Source organism: Apostichopus japonicus, chromosome 17 (assembly GCF_037975245.1).
Source record: "Apostichopus japonicus isolate 1M-3 chromosome 17, ASM3797524v1, whole genome shotgun sequence".
In the NCBI taxonomy this organism is placed as follows: domain Eukaryota; kingdom Metazoa; phylum Echinodermata; class Holothuroidea; order Aspidochirotida; family Stichopodidae; genus Apostichopus; species Apostichopus japonicus.
In genome coordinates, this window is record NC_092577.1 from 8,079,239 (window position 1) to 8,096,131 (window position 16,893).

General features: G+C 36.4%; 2 protein-coding genes across 3 annotated transcripts in view; both read right to left on the reverse strand.

The window, feature by feature from the left end:
- Window positions 1-16,893, reverse strand: part of LOC139984541 (NLR family CARD domain-containing protein 4-like) — a 313,255-nt gene that overhangs the window by 265,527 nt on the left and 30,835 nt on the right. The window lies entirely within an intron of this gene.
- LOC139985048 (uncharacterized) lies at window positions 59-8,195 on the reverse strand. 2 transcript variants are annotated; one of them, XM_071999227.1, is made up of 9 exons: window positions 7,487-8,195; window positions 5,865-6,153; window positions 5,085-5,313; window positions 3,684-4,239; window positions 2,856-3,051; window positions 2,263-2,520; window positions 1,476-1,647; window positions 597-745; window positions 59-234 (listed from the first exon to the last, which is right to left on the reverse strand). In XM_071999227.1, exons 1-9 carry the CDS (start codon window positions 7,853-7,855, stop codon window positions 59-61), a joined length of 2,394 nt encoding a protein of 797 aa, XP_071855328.1. In that variant the 5' UTR covers window positions 7,856-8,195. The 2 variants fall into 2 exon arrangements, with proteins under 2 accessions (XP_071855328.1, XP_071855327.1); XM_071999226.1 differs by having other exon boundaries at window positions 2,856-3,072.

Below are 16,893 nucleotides of genomic sequence, written 5' to 3' on the forward strand. Positions count from 1 at the left end.
ATGACAATGGCTTATTCTCATGCCTCAAACCACCCTGGTTATTGGTTGAAACAAAACATTAAGTAGAAGCAAATCTACTCTGCTGTCGTTGAAGCGCTTCCTCTATTGCTGGATGAGATGCTGACACTGCCAGAGGTGGAGGTGCAATGCATAATGCAGGTGTCATCTGTCGTTGGTCCTTGTTCCCTGCCAAGGCCAACTTTGTCATCTCTCTGAGAAGATTGTCAACATATTCTGTGAAGAGAGAGGTAAAGCAAGTGAGATAAAAAGTCATTTCTCTTATATGATAATATTAAAATAAATATTCAATTTAGATAGAGACTTGCACAACAGCACACTTTTCTGCCATCTCCTTTAAATTTCATCAAGATAAAAGCAAACACCAGCTGCAGAAGTAGGATTATGTATGTTACAATTTCAAAAACTACCGTGTATAAATGCAGTAACCCCGGTACATACTAGTATATAGTACCTAGTAAGCTTCATTGCTATCGAAGGCACAGTTAACAACGACAAAAACAAAAACAACAGTGAGATTGGTTTTAATTTACCATGGCACTCCCATTTAATATGATTTAGTTTGAGTGGAAACTTACCATGAGTGGGATTATCCAACACTTTCTGGAGTACATAATCTCCACCTTTGCTTCTTGGGAAACTTATTTTCCATCGCTTTGTTCCATCCGTCTTTGTCCTTTGGTCCCGCCCAGCATTCTCATTATAGTACATGGCTGCTAGATAGAGTCTGCAAGAGAACATAAAACACTTAATGAAAGAAGAAAACAAATCTGTGTTGCCATTCCTTGCCAGCAAAAGGATCATTTACTCATTATGGGTCAAATATTATATTTGATGTGCAAGCAACTTTCCCTTCTTGAAATATTGTGTTTACAAGGTTATCCAACTTTGTCCTCTATTGACTTAAATTAACCTTTGACCTTTACAAAAAAACAATAGGGATCATCAACTCATCAAGGGTATCGATGAAATTTGAAGTTCAGGCAACTTTTTCAACTTCAGATATCATGTTTAGTAAGTTATCAATATTTGATCTCTGTTGGCATAAAATGACCTGTTCCCTTCAGGAAAAAAATGGGGAACATTTACTTAACTATGGCTACTGAAATACCAAGTTTGAAATTAGGGCTTTTTCTACTTTTAAAGATATTGTGTTTACAAGGGTCACAAACACACACACAGGACTTGACTGCATTGATTCCTGTTGCCTTTTGCAAGGAATCAATAAGCAAAAAATCTAACGACTGGTTATAGTGTTAATGCTGACATGATAATGCACATGGTTCCAGGTCAAGTTAATATTTAAGCAATGTTATGAATTTTTCAAATACTATTAGTGTAAATGAAGTATAGTAAAGTACATATGCTGATACTGATGAACAAAACTACTTTCAGACTTTTTCCATACATTTGGCAGAGTGATGTTTTCAAAAGCTGTTATTGGAAAATGTACATACCTACACAGCATACTTTGATAACTGTAAGCCATCATCTTTGGTGAAAAGTGGTTAATAACCATGTGAAAATTTTCAACAGAAGAAGTTTGATGAATAGGTGACATCTTCTTCACCCCTCGCACCACAGACGCAGACTGCAGAATTCTTATTAGTTCTTCTGCAACCTTAGAGTCTAAAATTGGGTAAAACAAAAGATGACTTAAAGTACATAACCTCTTACTGTCTTTATCAATAAGAATGAAATAATGACATAGCTGCTACGATAATCTACCACCAGAATTTTTTTGGGTATGATTCTGACGTACTGAACAGTAATATAAAATGCACACTAATAGACTTTTTGTAAGCAATGTAAAACATCAGTATACTCAACAAGAAATCTCTCCAAGCTTCTACAGCCTACTGTTTTTGTTGAGGTCAAAGATCATAACGTTTTAAACAATATATTTCATGCCAGATTAGTGACATAATTTTACAAATCAATTAATTTCCCAGCATAATGCAGACATAAATTTTACATAACAAAGGCAATGCAAAAAAATATTGAAAATATGTACCAAACATGTATTCAAACAGTAACAATAGTCATATGTAGGATATAGAATGTAGCCCAACAACAAATCAATTTACAGATCAACTGAATTGGAAGTGCTTTATGTTTAATTCATGCAGGCTTGTCCCACTCCTCCACACCAACTCCCTCTGACAAATTTTAAATAAATAGCATTTAATGTATTCATTGAACATGTAGAGGATCATATTGCTCACAGACATTAACAGAACTTACCATTCTGAACCCATGCCTTCAATCTTCCCTCTGCATCAAGGCGAGGATGGCTACAAACAGGAAACAGTGGGTTCTCATGGACATGGATGTTCATAATGTGGTTCACTATAGAAGCCCACTTTGCGGCCATAACACCTCCATCTCCATCCGGGGAGGAACTGGCACACCAATACAGATGATTGGTTATGCTTTTGGTCCAATCGTTGATCAGTCCACAGTCCTTCTTAGCTGCAGCCGCTCTGAGTTTCTTTTTTATACCTGTAATTGTTTGTAAAAGATATATGTAATCACTATTGTACATATGCTTTACAAAACAGCTGAAAAAAATTACATTAAAAAAAAATACAATATAGACATAAAAAGACATTTAAAACTGTCATGATTTCAGTCAAGGCTTAAGTTCAATATTAAAAATCCTCCCCCCCCCCCAAAAAAAAATAAAAAAAAATATGCAAGTTCATGAAACATATCCACAGTCAATATGCTTGACTGGATATTGATGTACCAATGTAATAAAGGTACATTACTTATGATTTCTGTATAGGATATGAAAATGTGAAGTCATCAAAGAATACTTATGTGAAATGATGTACCTTTGGAAATGTGCCATACATCAAAGTAATGTTTGATGTCTTCCTTTTTGGTCAGTTCTTCTCTGATCCAAGCAGTCACTTGCATATGACGATCTGTGATGATGGTTCCCATCTCCAACTCCATCGTCTGTAGCCAGGCAATCCCTCTCTTTAAAGCTTCTAGCTCCATTTGGTAGCTATTAGCAACCTCGTTTTTCTGCAAAATATAACATATTTCCTTTAATAAATAAATAAACAAACAAATAAATAAATAAGTCAATGAAAAACATTTTACCATCATTAAAACAGACTGTATGATAGACCAGAAAGCCATGGGGGTTAGTGATTCCTTGCCTACTTAAGAGCATTGGAGAGTGTGGAGATGATACACCCTTTACTAGATTTGATATGTAAAGGCCTATTCGTGCAAAAGTGTAAAGATCTGACCATGCTCCCTTTCTTATTGAGGGTTTACAATGAAATGCATATCAACCAAACCGTTCATTGAAGGTGAGCATGCTGGTTTCATATAGTAATTTCAGCTGACCCTAAATGACTTGACATCTACCACAAACAATAGGAGACAAACACTCAATAAGGGGGGTGGGGTCTGGCTGCATAAAACACTGTATGACATTTACTTAATTCTTGCGTTAGCTCACTTTTTAGGGTTTTCAGTTTTCCATCACAGGTGATCTAAAATAACCTTTGACCTCTCTAAAAGAAATGCCAACCAAGAATTAAGAAACGGGTATCTACCTATTAAGGATGAAGTTCATGCAAGTTGTACAAGTTTAAATATCATTGGTATGAGGCAAGGAAAAATACACACAAATTTCTGAAATTCACCTGGACTAGTTCAACATGGATGACTTTGTTGAGATTCTGCTCCAAGAAAGTATATGATCCATACTTCGCGGTATGCCCCGGGCTGTCATTCCGTGCATCCCCTCCTATGACCAGCTTCTCCTCACTCTCCTTCAAGTCTTCAACCATTTTGAACTGCATACGCTCCCATGTGTTGACAATTGCAGGTTGAAGGTAGAGGCGTTGGTGAACAATGAAGGAGGAATATGCAATTGTAGCAACATTTACTCCTTTCATCACCTGAATAACCTTCTTTGGGGATGCACCAGAAAAAAGAATGGAAGCTGACAACAAAATATTACCAGCAGGTATGTTGCCAATGAATGGTTGGCTATACCATTTTCTATTGAATCCACAAGGCTGTGGGTGGTTCTGGCAAACATGATTAATTACTATTAAGCTTCCTCTGATGTGGCTGATCCTCCCTTGGGATTCCCCATGGCACTCTGGACATAAGTTAAATAAACCCATCAGGGACGACTCGAACACAAGATATTTTGGTTCAATATGCGGTGGGGTGAGTTCATCAACATCGTCTCTGATGGGAAAATGAAGAAAAATGGCATATTTATCATTAACGTAAATTTATAAAGATTACTGAATTAAATAGTAAGTGATGTTTCACTTTCATGAATTTGGAAACATGAGAAATTTCACTAACAAAACATTGCTCACTTTGAGAGCAAAGTCAATTTATAGCAGATCAGATCAGGCCTGCATGAAGTTCACTTAATCCTTGGTGGCCAACTATCCTAATGATTAAGAAATATACACTCCCCTATGTGGATATCACCTCATTCACAATAACCTTTTTCAAGAAGAAACACAATTAGCACATTTTTAGCGAGGTTTTCAGACTTTGACCTCTGTTGACCTCAAATGACCTTTACCTCCATGAAAAACATTTAGGGACTATCTACTAAGGGCTACCCATGTACCAAGTTTGTAGTTCAACCAGATTTCATTCCTCTATATATCGTGTTTACAAGGTTTTCAGACTTTGACCTCAAATGACCTCCATGAAAAAATTAAGGATCATCTACTTACTAAGAGCTACCCACATACCAAGTTTGAAGTGCAACCAACTTTCACCTCTTGAAATATCGTGTTTACAAGCCAAGGCATCACACACACACACACACACAAAAATATGGCCCACTGAGGGTAGCACGTGAATAGGTGAGTTTTTAAGATGCTTTTAAAATTGTCTATGGTACCGTAGGAACATTCCTAATGTGACTGGGGAGAGTGTTCCAGAGTTTAGGGGCCTCAAATAGCAATATGTTGATACATAGAACATTTTTCATAGTTCAATGAAATTTTAGAAGAAATTTTTTTTTTTTTAAATTTAACATTCCCAGAATGCAATATAATAACTCTTACATGTCTGGTATAGGTTCATGTCTTGTGCTGCAAATGCCATCACCTTGCTCTGTAGGCTGGTAATCTGGGTCATTTGTTGGGTCATCACACATGTCCACTGCAGACTCATCAGACATTCTTGGAGAGAGTCCCTTGTCTGGAAGGTTGGCTTCTGTGGCTTCCCAATCCGTACCACATTGGGTCCATGCCTCCTTCATTGAGATGGTGTGACATCTCCTAGTTTGAGTGCCTGTAGATAAAATTATAAATGCACTCATTACTTTATTTTACAGATTTTTTTATGCACACTGGACCAGCAAGCTTCTTGCAAGCAAGCAAGCCATTTTGCTACTTGTTTTGATATGCAAGACATTTGAACAATGGAATCAGTCACATTTTCTTTTGTTTACTTGGAGAAAGTGAGGATTTTTCTTCTCCTCTAAAAAGGAAGGGCAAGCAAAGATTATTGTAATAGTCTGTGTTACTTCATTTAATTTACCACACAAAGCAAACATTGAAGTATAAACCACATCTCTGTGAGGTGACAACAAAAGCCTGCAGAGCTTACTGTATAGCAATGTAAGTCTTTGATAATTGGAGAGTGCAATTGTTTGCTCAGTCTGACATAGTTTATCTAAGGATAGGTGATAACACAGTCTTTGATTACCCAGTCTGTTTGTTGTTCCAACAAATAAACATATCATGTTGGTTAAGGTGAAGAAAACAGCTGGTCAGAGAAAGAAATTTCAATGAAAATTATTTAACTTGCAATGTATATTATGCTTGTGACTTATACTGTACCTTTATTTGTTCCCCAGTAAGTGCTTTTAGCAGTAACACCCTTGGACCTGTGGTGCTTCCTTACAGGTTCCATCATCACTTGCGTACCCTGGTTGGTTTTTTCATCATTGACCTTCACAGTCGAGGAAAACCCAGCCTTGCTGAGAAGATCAGAAGCTTGCACTCTCTGCCCTTCCTCTAATACTTTGATCTTCTGTGCAAAACTCCTCAGCACTTCTGCAGCATTTGCCACTGTTCGCAATTGAGATGGTGTCGGGTTTGACTGCTTGTGTATTATACCAGACACTTCCTGCATCCCAGAAGAAGAAGACAAATATGTCTATTAAAACAATTTATTAACAGCAATATTGCTTTTGTGAAACTAAAATCTCAAGCATTTTTCTCTCAAAGTAGTTAGTGTATGATGATGTGTTATAATCTATGCATGTAGTTTTCTGCTCCAAATTAGCAAACAATACTGCCAAAGCCCTGTTTATGCTTTTTTCAACTACGGCACACTATGAATCTTGTTTTGAAAAAGTTTTTCAGTCAAAATTACACCCTCTTCAAAATTTCAATTTGGTATACAATTTTTTTTTTCAAAAACTACTTTGCTATTTTCATTTTGTTTCATATTTGGGGATTTGTATGCCTAGCCATTGAGGTATTGCATGGACCTAGTTTTGAGGTTTTTATATCAGAATATATTATTTTTGTATGTATACTGACATCATTCATTGTAAAATGAAGGCAAACAATTTGTTATCATTCATTCTAACACAAAGTGAAGAATACTTAGAGCAAACTGAAACTGTATGATCATGCCGTCACCATTCCTTATATATCTGCAACAAACACAATGTCAGGATTTAACTGTAACACACAATGTCAGTGTTACAGTACTTTGTCCTAGGCACACCTTTTTTATTTTGTACTTTTAGTAGGCTAGAACTAAATCAAGAAACTGTAGTATCTAGGCTATTGTGAAAGATTTAGGAAAGAAAGTAACATATTTAGGGGAGGAACCAAGGAAGGCATCTACAGTATGCTAGGCTATGTGGAAAGGGTAGTAGTTGGTAATGATAGAAATCATAGTTGCAGGTATTATGGATTAGCCTGGGTAGTTCAGTCGGTTCAGTCAATTCTTTTAAAAACCAGCTAGGAAGGCCTTACTTATTGTGACCTGAATGAACACTAACTTCATACACTAGGCCTACGGCCATTTCACTTAGGCCTTCTACATTTATTCTTTCCACATAGCCTAGCCAATATGCCCTCATCAGCTTCCTCCCCTGAAAAAAAAACGAAACTTTCCTCCCCTGAAAATCGTAAGTTAACTAAAACGATTTAGGGAAAGTAACGTTTCTAGGGGAGGAAACGTTTCACAGTGGAAGAAGCTAACGGTTCCGAAAACTAACTGGAACTCTACCAAACTCAAATACACTGCACCGCTGTACTATTACTACTATAGGCCAACTACTAGCTGTGGCAGTATTAGTGGTCTAAGTATAGGCCTGGGCTAGCCTATAGGCTGATAATCGAGTCGTGAAAAGCGACTGTTTCTCAACATTGGCTGCTGCAAAGGAAAGTATGCCACGGTTGTACAAACGGCATAACGTTAGGCAACACGTAGTTCAACCTACCTTGTGGCGAGCTCTAATGATGGAAAGACGACGTCTTTTTTTCATAGGCGAATCCGTGTTTTTCTTCGCCAGCTTTGTTGGCACTGCAGTGTTCTTTAACAGCGGTCTGAATTTTCCTGACACATTCAACTTTTTCTGCATCAAATATTTAGGGTCCCAATCATCTTCTGTGAAGTGGGCAGAACAAACTTTCACATTCTCTCCATGAGAAACTCCTGGTGCGATGAAGTCTTTCCTGGTTCTCCGCACAAATCGTATCCAGAGTTTCCGATATCTCTCTCTACTTTTTCCGCTTGGAAAATTGAAAAAACTTATTGTAGAGTCAACATTCGTTCTGTTGCATCCCCCTACAACGCAATTTCTTGGCATTTTGCTAGTGGTTTAAGTTGTTTGTCGAGTCCAATATAGAGTAGGTTGCAACTAAACTTACGCACTAAGTGCACACTGCTGAAGTACACTTCACTTTGTTATCATCAAAATGACGTCACATGTCACTGTAGATCACGTGATCATCAAATCGCTTTTCGCGAAAAGCCCAATTTTTGTTTAAAAAATCAACGAGTTTAGGAATTTTTTTAAGGCCTTTCCCAACATCGGATTGACTTGAATTTTCACATGTGTAATATGGAAACCAACTAGAATACTCTTGAATAAAATCGTATTTTTTCGTCGATGCTGAAAAATCACTATCGTTCATCTTTAAATTCAAGAAGATAAACTGAACGTAACAAGAATCAATTCTTCTTTAATTTGTATTCATAACTGTTGTCTATAAACCCTCTCTATTCAAATTTCCTCCGATTGGTTTGCATGGAAACATGTGGGGATACATTAAACAACCAATGAGAGCAATTTTGCTCATATATAATAGTAAAACTTACATAGAATTGCCAACAATTAAGAACGCAACGTATGCAACAACAATGCGTATGACCTAATAAAAATATGTTATTTGGAGGATTTCCCCAATGGATGATTCGTAGTCACTGCTGTACACCTACTGACCTACTTAATGTCTGTTTCCATGGTTACTTTGACACGTTCACTGACAATGAGTACGTGGCTCGTGTACCTGTTTCTATTCATTAGGTTAAACTGGTTCGTGTCATCTATTATTATGCTAATGAGATATTTACGGGAGTTCCAGGTGTGGCATTCTTACTATTGACTTGCTTTAGAACATAAATTGTTTGAATCAATCGTCTGTATAATGTAAGCGCTGCATATATTTGTACAGAAAACTATTGTAGAAGTAGAATAGGCCTACTGTGTGTAATAAAACGGTAATGATGTTATCGGGTAGAAACGTGGAATGGATTTGATGGGCTCTCTGAAAACATAAAAATAAATCTCTCTGAAGGGAGGGCGAAGGGATGGGTAGTGGCGGGAGCAGGAACAGGGTGTCTGAAGGGTGGAGGAGGTTGGACTAAACTTACTAAAGAGCATACTGAACACGGGGATTGGGAAAAAGCATTGATAGTCTAGAAAGTGAATAATCATAGATCTGTATTACATTTTTTTTTTAAATAATTCGACCAAGCTATACTGCCAACGTATCATACTTTTCATTGATACATTTTCCGTGGTTACAGTTACACCTGGAATAGCATTGAGAATATGACATGCTGAATAATTTTCATTTTATGGTACAGGGTATTACTGAATATTTGTTTCCCTGTTTCTTTGGAGTGTCGGGTGAGGCGGGATTGGGCGACTTAAATATTTCTTTCATTATTTTTAGTAACACGTCATACACTGTGGATAATATCAACTAATAACATTAACGTGAATGTGTAAGGATGGAAATGAGAAACTTTTTATGAGGTTGGTCTGAGGAACTGATGAAGGCGAGAGGAGTAGCGATATATTAAACTAACTTATATTCGTTGTGTAACCAATTTGACTCATGAATCTTGTCTGAGAAAAAGAAATAAATTAACGTATTAGCGAGGTTTACGTCTCTGTCTATACAACTACAATATTTTCTTAGTAGGCCTATGTGAAGGAAATAATGCACATTAAGAAACAAAGAAAACACAGGTAATTGATAATGGAGCTGGAGATAATAATAAAAAAAAACACGGCCGGTGACCGGAACAATGAGGGTGATGATAGGGTTAGGGTGGGAGGAGGGTAAAAATACATTGAAAAGGGAAACTACGGAGAACAAATCGTGCAATCACGGTTATAGCTGAAGGGGGTAGGTAGGTAGGTTAACAATAGATTGGTAAATAGGAGGTGTCGGGGTGTGATGAGTGAAACTGGTGTTGGATGGGTTATAAGTGAGGGGTTGGGATTGGAGTTGATGGTTTCAATTACACTAAATTTTAAAGGGCAAAGCAGGGACGTCCTGGTCAAATCAAGTATCTCGAAATATTTATTTCGAGGAATTTTAAATTATTAAACAGTTTTTGTTCAAACTTATGAATTATATAAAGCTGAAGCTCTCGATGACCTTTAAATTATTGTTTAAAATTATGAAAAGAATAATGAAAATTAATATAAGTTGAGCTTTTTTCTTGTCAAATTGGATTTCAAACTATAAAGAAGAAATTGATGTAGTTTTAAATGCATTAAATCTTAACCTCTGCAATTTATGAGATACATATTTGCCTTTAATAATTTTAGGTAGTAAAAAATACAATTTAACTTTATAATTAACTCCATTACAATTAGTTATTCCATTTTTTGATAAATTTTATTTATTAACTTATTTTGAATAACTATTTTTTAAACTGCGACAACTAAAACTGTTTTATTGGTTGCTTGTTTGGTATAAATTTCAGTTTTAGCAGAGAGTAGAGTATTATAATCTGATCACATGGGATTTTAAGTATAGATTCATAGGTTTATGCTATTTTATTGCCATCATTTTACTTCTTTTATATTTATAACGATTTTCAATCTCTTTCGTTGAAAAACAAAACCTTAAATAGATTGAACATGATTTAAAATCAAATATTTTGGAGGTTTCAGCTTGAAAAGTCACATTTACTACTTATAAACTCAAAAACCCTATTTTAAAACTCATTCGAATTATTAAATTCAAACAACCTTGTCTTTATATCTCTTATTTTATCCTAATAAACATTGCTGTCATTCCTAAACCTATTTCTTAGTTAAAATTTAAGCAATAAACTAAACAAAGAACATTTTAAACAACCCCCACCCACCCTCCACCCCTCTCTTACCAACACTCTTTTATAATATACCCTGTTAATCCATTATATTTTGGTTTTATTTATCATAACATCCTACATAATTCCTTTCGCGATGACCTAAATATTCAAATAAATCCTACTAGACTAATTAGATCCAATCCTTGACATTAAAATTACAGCAGACTTTACATTCTCTATTGCTCGTTTAATATTCACTTTTATGAATTAAAATAACTTCTCTGTTTAACTGTTATGATGATTCTAACATCTACACCGGAATACTTACCTCAGCTCCTTCAAGCTTGTACACTGTGAGGAGTAAGACAAGATGGCCGCAAACTCTTCATTAGTTAGTGTCCTGTTGTCCCAGATCGACAGCTCCTGGAGAGAACTCAGGATAGAGAGAGAGAGACCAGACTCAAGGATAAGGTTCAGACCAGACTCATCAACTCTAGGAGAGCAGAGGTATAGAAACACACAGGAGATAGGAATCTAGAATGAAAGAATATAGTTACTGATAATAGAGTAGATAGAGATAAATATATTGGATTTGGTTAGGATTAGAATAATTATTATATGTCATCAATCATAAAAATAACGAAATAAAAATAAGGGAATGTGAAGCTATAAACTAGGACATTTAGGTTGTGTTTAGTTGTAAAAAGGAATTTAGTTAATTAACGGAAATAAAGGATTGATTTTAAGGGGAGACAAATATTAACAGAAATAATTAGATTAGATTAGAGGAAAACAAAGTGGTAATGTAGGATTTAAGGGTTAGTTTCCTTTTTTTTTACAATTATATGATTAATTAAAGGTTTTATAGCAAGTAAGGTTTAATAAAGTAAGAATGTGGGGCTACATATTTTAATTTATTAGTTATAATAGGAAACCAATTTCTGTGACGGGTTGAGAATTTTATAAAAAAATGGGTAATCAAGAATTGAGATTATTCTATCTTTTTTGAAAAAAAGTATTGATCACATGTATTTGTGTTTTAATTTAGAACAGAAGAAAACTGTAATTTAAATGACAATATTAGTCACTAATGGGAGAGGAATTATGAAAAGGAAACTTCCACTTTAACTAATACCAGGCTTTTATGAAGTTTAAGGAGATTTGGAAGAATTATATTTAAATCAATAGGTTGTTTCTTATAATTAAAATACAAGTTAGAGAAGCAGATGTAGATCAAATTCAAGTTTCAAGAGAGAAGGTTGATGAGACTTAAACTCAATTTTTATTATACCTATTATTTAATTATTGATCCAAATCCTACTATTCTGCTTGAATTATAATTATTTACAATTAATACGATTTGTTTAAAAGATGATGTCTACCTGTGTTTTGTTATCAAATTCATTTCTAAGTTACGGTTTAAGTGTGACATAACTTCTAGTGGAGTTTTATTCAAATGTAACATTTTTCTTTCTTTGGGCTTGTAGATATTCCTAAATTGGGTAACGCTTATGATCTTATCATTTCTTCCAATTAAATAGTACCATCCGCTTTTTATATTTTTTTTGGAAAATGATATTGTTATCTGGAAACACTTCATATCCTTGAGGGTTTAATTATACTTATTAATTATTACTTTAAGTGTTAATCCGGTTGATTGGATCTTCATTGTAATATCTTCTGTTACTATGGAGTTCAGAAGGTGTAAACAGTTAGCGGACATATATCGATAAACAAACACGAGAGATAATTCAGTTAATTAAAAGTTTAATGAGAGGATGGAGCCTTTGAAAACTAACGTTATACTAGCTACGGCTCTGGTGAACGTTGTAGCAGCGTAAAAGAAGTGGCGCAATTTTAATTAAACAAAAACTTTTTAAATATCATGTGGCCATAGGTCTGTTGGCTAGGAAATGACGTACGGTTTTTATAATTAAGTGGGCAAAATTAAGACAAACCAGCTGTGAGTAGAACACCAAGATCTAGTTGCTGCTGGAAAGACATGGACGAAAGATTTCTTATTAATAACTATTTATTGCATTTTCTTATTATTAAACGTAACTTGGAAACCTGTTTTATAGAGGTTCAAAGTTCTAGGCCCTATACAGTATTTAACAAACCTATATTCCACATAAAGTGTCAGGTATATTGGCAGGAGTTCTAAGGTCATTCAACTAATAATCAGTTATTAAATAACATTATTTCAGTCAGCCTGCTCGGTAAAAAGCTGCAGGTTTCTCACACAATTGGCTCAAATTTCCGACCTGGTAGATTTAGTAAGTTTGGTGATTACACTACTATGTGTGGAATGTTATAGATTGACTTGTATTAATGCCTATAAGGCTATGTTATGTACGATTGAAATTGAGTTGAACAATTTTTTGTGATTTAAGACTTTTGAATGGATAACAAAGTTTCTACAGTTTATCTATGAATACTTTTTCCTAGCTAGAATGAAGTAATTGTTTTCGAAGTAAAGGATAGGCATCAGCTCACCTAGAATGTTAATCGCTTGTTTTATTCTTCGCTTTATTTAAGATTCCTAAAGAAAACTGAGTGTCTAGATTGTATTTTATTCAATTCCTTTATAGTTTAGATATGCTTTAACTTGGACTTTTCTGATAATCAGTCAACAAAAGGCTAAGATTTTAATTATTTGTGAGTTAGATTGTTAAGCATGTCTTCTCGCTAAAAGTATTAATTCTTGCTTTTCTCGGGTGATGTTTGAGATTTCTAACATAGCCTAACTTATTACTAGTCTATATTATAGTCTACCTAAGTTTGGCCTGACCTTTGCACACATCCTAGCCTATGCCTCTATACCATACCGTCAAATTATCTCAGTGATCAATAATTACTGTTTTAGCTATTAACAGCGGTTCCTCTCCATTAAATAATCCATCTTAAAAACAAGTCAATTCTAACACACAGCTCCCACGAATATACTACGTACTCTGCAACTCCACTATATATACACTAAACCATTCATTGTCAGTGATAGATACTAGATGTGAACAGGTATTCAATAGCATGAGTAACCAATATTCATATACAGGTGTTTCGTAGCTTTTCGCAGGTGATGTTTGAGATTTATAACAGACATGTTGGCGCCAATATAAGTAAATGTACGTAACGTTATATATGCCCGGTGGAAACAGACAGTTTAAGAACTGACGTCAATTGGATATGTAGTAAGGAAGGGGTAGCAGTGGCGTCGCCAAGGGGGGCACGCGCCCCCTGGAAAACCGAGTGCCCCCCCCATCTGAGATTTGGGTTGGTAAAAATATATATTTTGTTATATTCAACTCCCATCATCTGAGTTGGTTTTTCATAAAGACAAAGAAGCACAGTAATTCGTATTTTCTTCAAATTAGCTGCGAAAAAATGAAAAAGTTTATCCTTGAACGTCGGGTATCGAAGTCGTAACCCGCGCCATCACAACAGGTGTCGATATTTACATCGAATGTGTCAGTGCTCACACCATACTGTACCAGCGGATATACACGTCCGCTTAGCGAGCTACATGACTGTGAGAAGGGAGGGTACTGCAGTATGTTGCCTTGGTCTGAGGTTGACAGGTTAGGAGCTGACGAAATGTGAGAATGTGAGGGTCCGCACGCACCATACTTGCCTATATTTGTGGACCCATATATTAACCCTGTTGTGTAGGGGGTGCAGAGGCCATTTGAGGTCAGATGCTTGTAGAAACAAATGGCGAATGTTCACACCTGCATACTGAGCCATACTCGATGTGTGATCAAACTTTGGATTGCATGGTGAGATCCCTGATAGGAGCCAATAACGATGCTGGAACCTGTTACATCTTAATAGATAATGCTGGGCGAAAACGAGAAGGACAAAAAAGGAGTCGGGGTCATGCACACATTAATTCAACAAATGTAGGTTCTATTGATATAGGGTTAGGCATAATATCGACAGCATGTGGTTCATATCCTCTGCAAAATTAGCAATTTCTGGAGATATCTTCAGATCGAATTTAGCATCGAATGTGGCAGCATTTTGCATCTAGCCCATCCTCCGTATGCGAAAATTTTCCAAAGCGGAGGGGGCAGTGGCGGCGGAACCGGGGGGGGCTTGGTTGGCTCAGCCCCCCCAATGAAAAAGTTGAGGGGGCAAATGCATGATAAGCCCACCCAATATTTACCAAGGCTCCGAAACGTGCATCTGCCCATTTTTCAATGCATACTTGTCGATCTGTCCGATGCACTCGTATACTATACAGGTGTAATAATTTTAGTAAATGCTGGGGGGCCCTCGGCCCGTCCCCTGGCTATAGACCACATTGTCACCCCAACCGCGTCTTCACGCCCCGTGAAAAGTGGAAGCAGTGAGTGTGAGTACCGGTAAGCGCAACACAACTTCGTCTTGGGCCAATGACATGACATTTCAGCCAGTTCTCCAACATCCCCTTACTACACTCAAAAACGTCTTTGCGAGTACACTACGAGTAATAGCTACTCTCTTAAAACACCATCGAATATACAAATTACAATGTTTTTACAGACTTTTACGTGCAATCTGAGAAATTGCAGGCTTGAGACCCATATTTTAGGGCTAGGTATTCGCAGCATAAAACACTCGGGAAGTGCCGTTTCCGGCCATCTGGGGGTTTGAAAAAAACCAAAATTTTCTGGTACGCTCCGCGCCAACCGATGGTGGCGCTCCGCTAAGATAGTCTCTACACATTAGCCCCCCCCAATAATTTTCCCGATCCGCCGCGCCTGGAGGGGGCACCCCCTCCCCTTAGACCCCTCCCCTATGGACGGCGATCGGTATCCACCTTAGTGCCCCCCCATTAAATGCTGGTGCCCCCCTGTGCCCCCCAAGACTGAAAAGTCTGGTGACGCCACTGAGGTTACAATGTGGGCCAAAAGCATTTTATGTACACATTCCCCCACCCTAATATCTGCTATTGGATGCATAAACAAACAATAGACACACAAGTTTGAATACCGTATGTTTCAAATGATTTGAAGGAGTACATGTTTAATGAATATTAAAATCTACATGGAATAAAAAAATAAAAAGAACACCCTTGTTCAGTCATACACATATTGCAGATACATCGTGCAGACAAAACGTGTCTGTGTCAAAATACATATTTACAAATAAACACTTGATCCTCATAATGAAATTATTAGAATAAATGTAACTACACAACGCTGTTCATCCCCTCCTCTCCCCAACCATCTTTATAATGAATTCCATTCCATGTCAGTGCTGGATTATTCAGCTGAATCTTTGCACCAGCAAAGAGAGTGTCAGGCAATTAAACGATGTTTTGTCTTTTTACGTACCTCGTAATTGCCCAAATCAAAATACTATGTCGACATTTCACCAATACTGTTAATAGTCAATTCAGGTAGCCCCCCCCCCCCCTCTTTTGTTCCCCATTTTTACTAAGTACAATCCTCATCGAGATGAGTTTATTTTTTGAGATAAAATAGTTGAAATTAAATGAGAAAGAAATTTTGATTTCGAGAAATGCAATGGCAATTTCGAGAGAAACGTTTAAGTTTTAGATAAAACGCTAATATTTTTAGATGATAAGTTCACATTTTGATCTAAAAAACTTTCTAGCAAAAAGGCGAAAGTTTAAAACAAAAAGAATTCGACATTTACCATGAAGGGAATTAAAGAAGAGGTTGAAATAATTCGAAGACATTTTTAGATAAAGTAGTTTGATGTTGAGAATCTCGGTTGAATTACAGATTTCAATTTTAAGACAAAGTTGATTTTCAAGAAAAGAAAAGGATATAAAAATTTGGAAATTTTTCAGTGTTCCATGTGGGTCACAGTAATGACAAAATGTGAATTGTTTGCTTAATTGGGTTGCCCCTCCCGACTCCCTCTCAACCCATTCATTTTCTGATCCCTTCCTATACGCCAATCAAGTGATTTGTCACATGTCTACATAGATATGAGGAAGGGTGTAAGACATATAGGAGGAGGTACATCGTGTGGCTAATTTGTGTATATTTCTGATTCAGTGCATGTGCATTCATTGAGGGGCTGTATCGGTAAGTGTGCCTCTCCAATCCTGTAAACGGATACAACTCTCCTGTATGGTTTAGTACCCAGTAACGTGGGTTCACATTCCAACATTCTCACGATCGATTTGGGAAGGGAAATGAACCTTAATGGTCAGACTATAGTGGCGAAAGTTTTGAAAACTGTACTGACCGATGTTAAAATCACTATTGAATAATTGCATGAAAAATCAGAAATACAGTCTTGTTCGTCCAGTTATTCGGTAAATAGCCGTTG

Excerpts from the sequence above, each read along its gene's own strand:
- LOC139985048 (XM_071999226.1), bottom strand. The coding sequence starts at position 7,855 with ATGCCAAGAAATTGCGTTGTAGGGGGATGCAACAGAACGAATGTTGAC. Across the intron at positions 6,154-7,486 it reads TCATTAGAGCTCGCCACAAG|GAAGTGTCTGGTATAATACA; the intron begins GTAGGTTGAACT and ends TCTGGGATGCAG. Across the intron at positions 1,648-2,262 it reads GAAGGCATGGGTTCAGAATG|ACTCTAAGGTTGCAGAAGAA; the intron begins GTAAGTTCTGTT and ends ACCCAATTTTAG.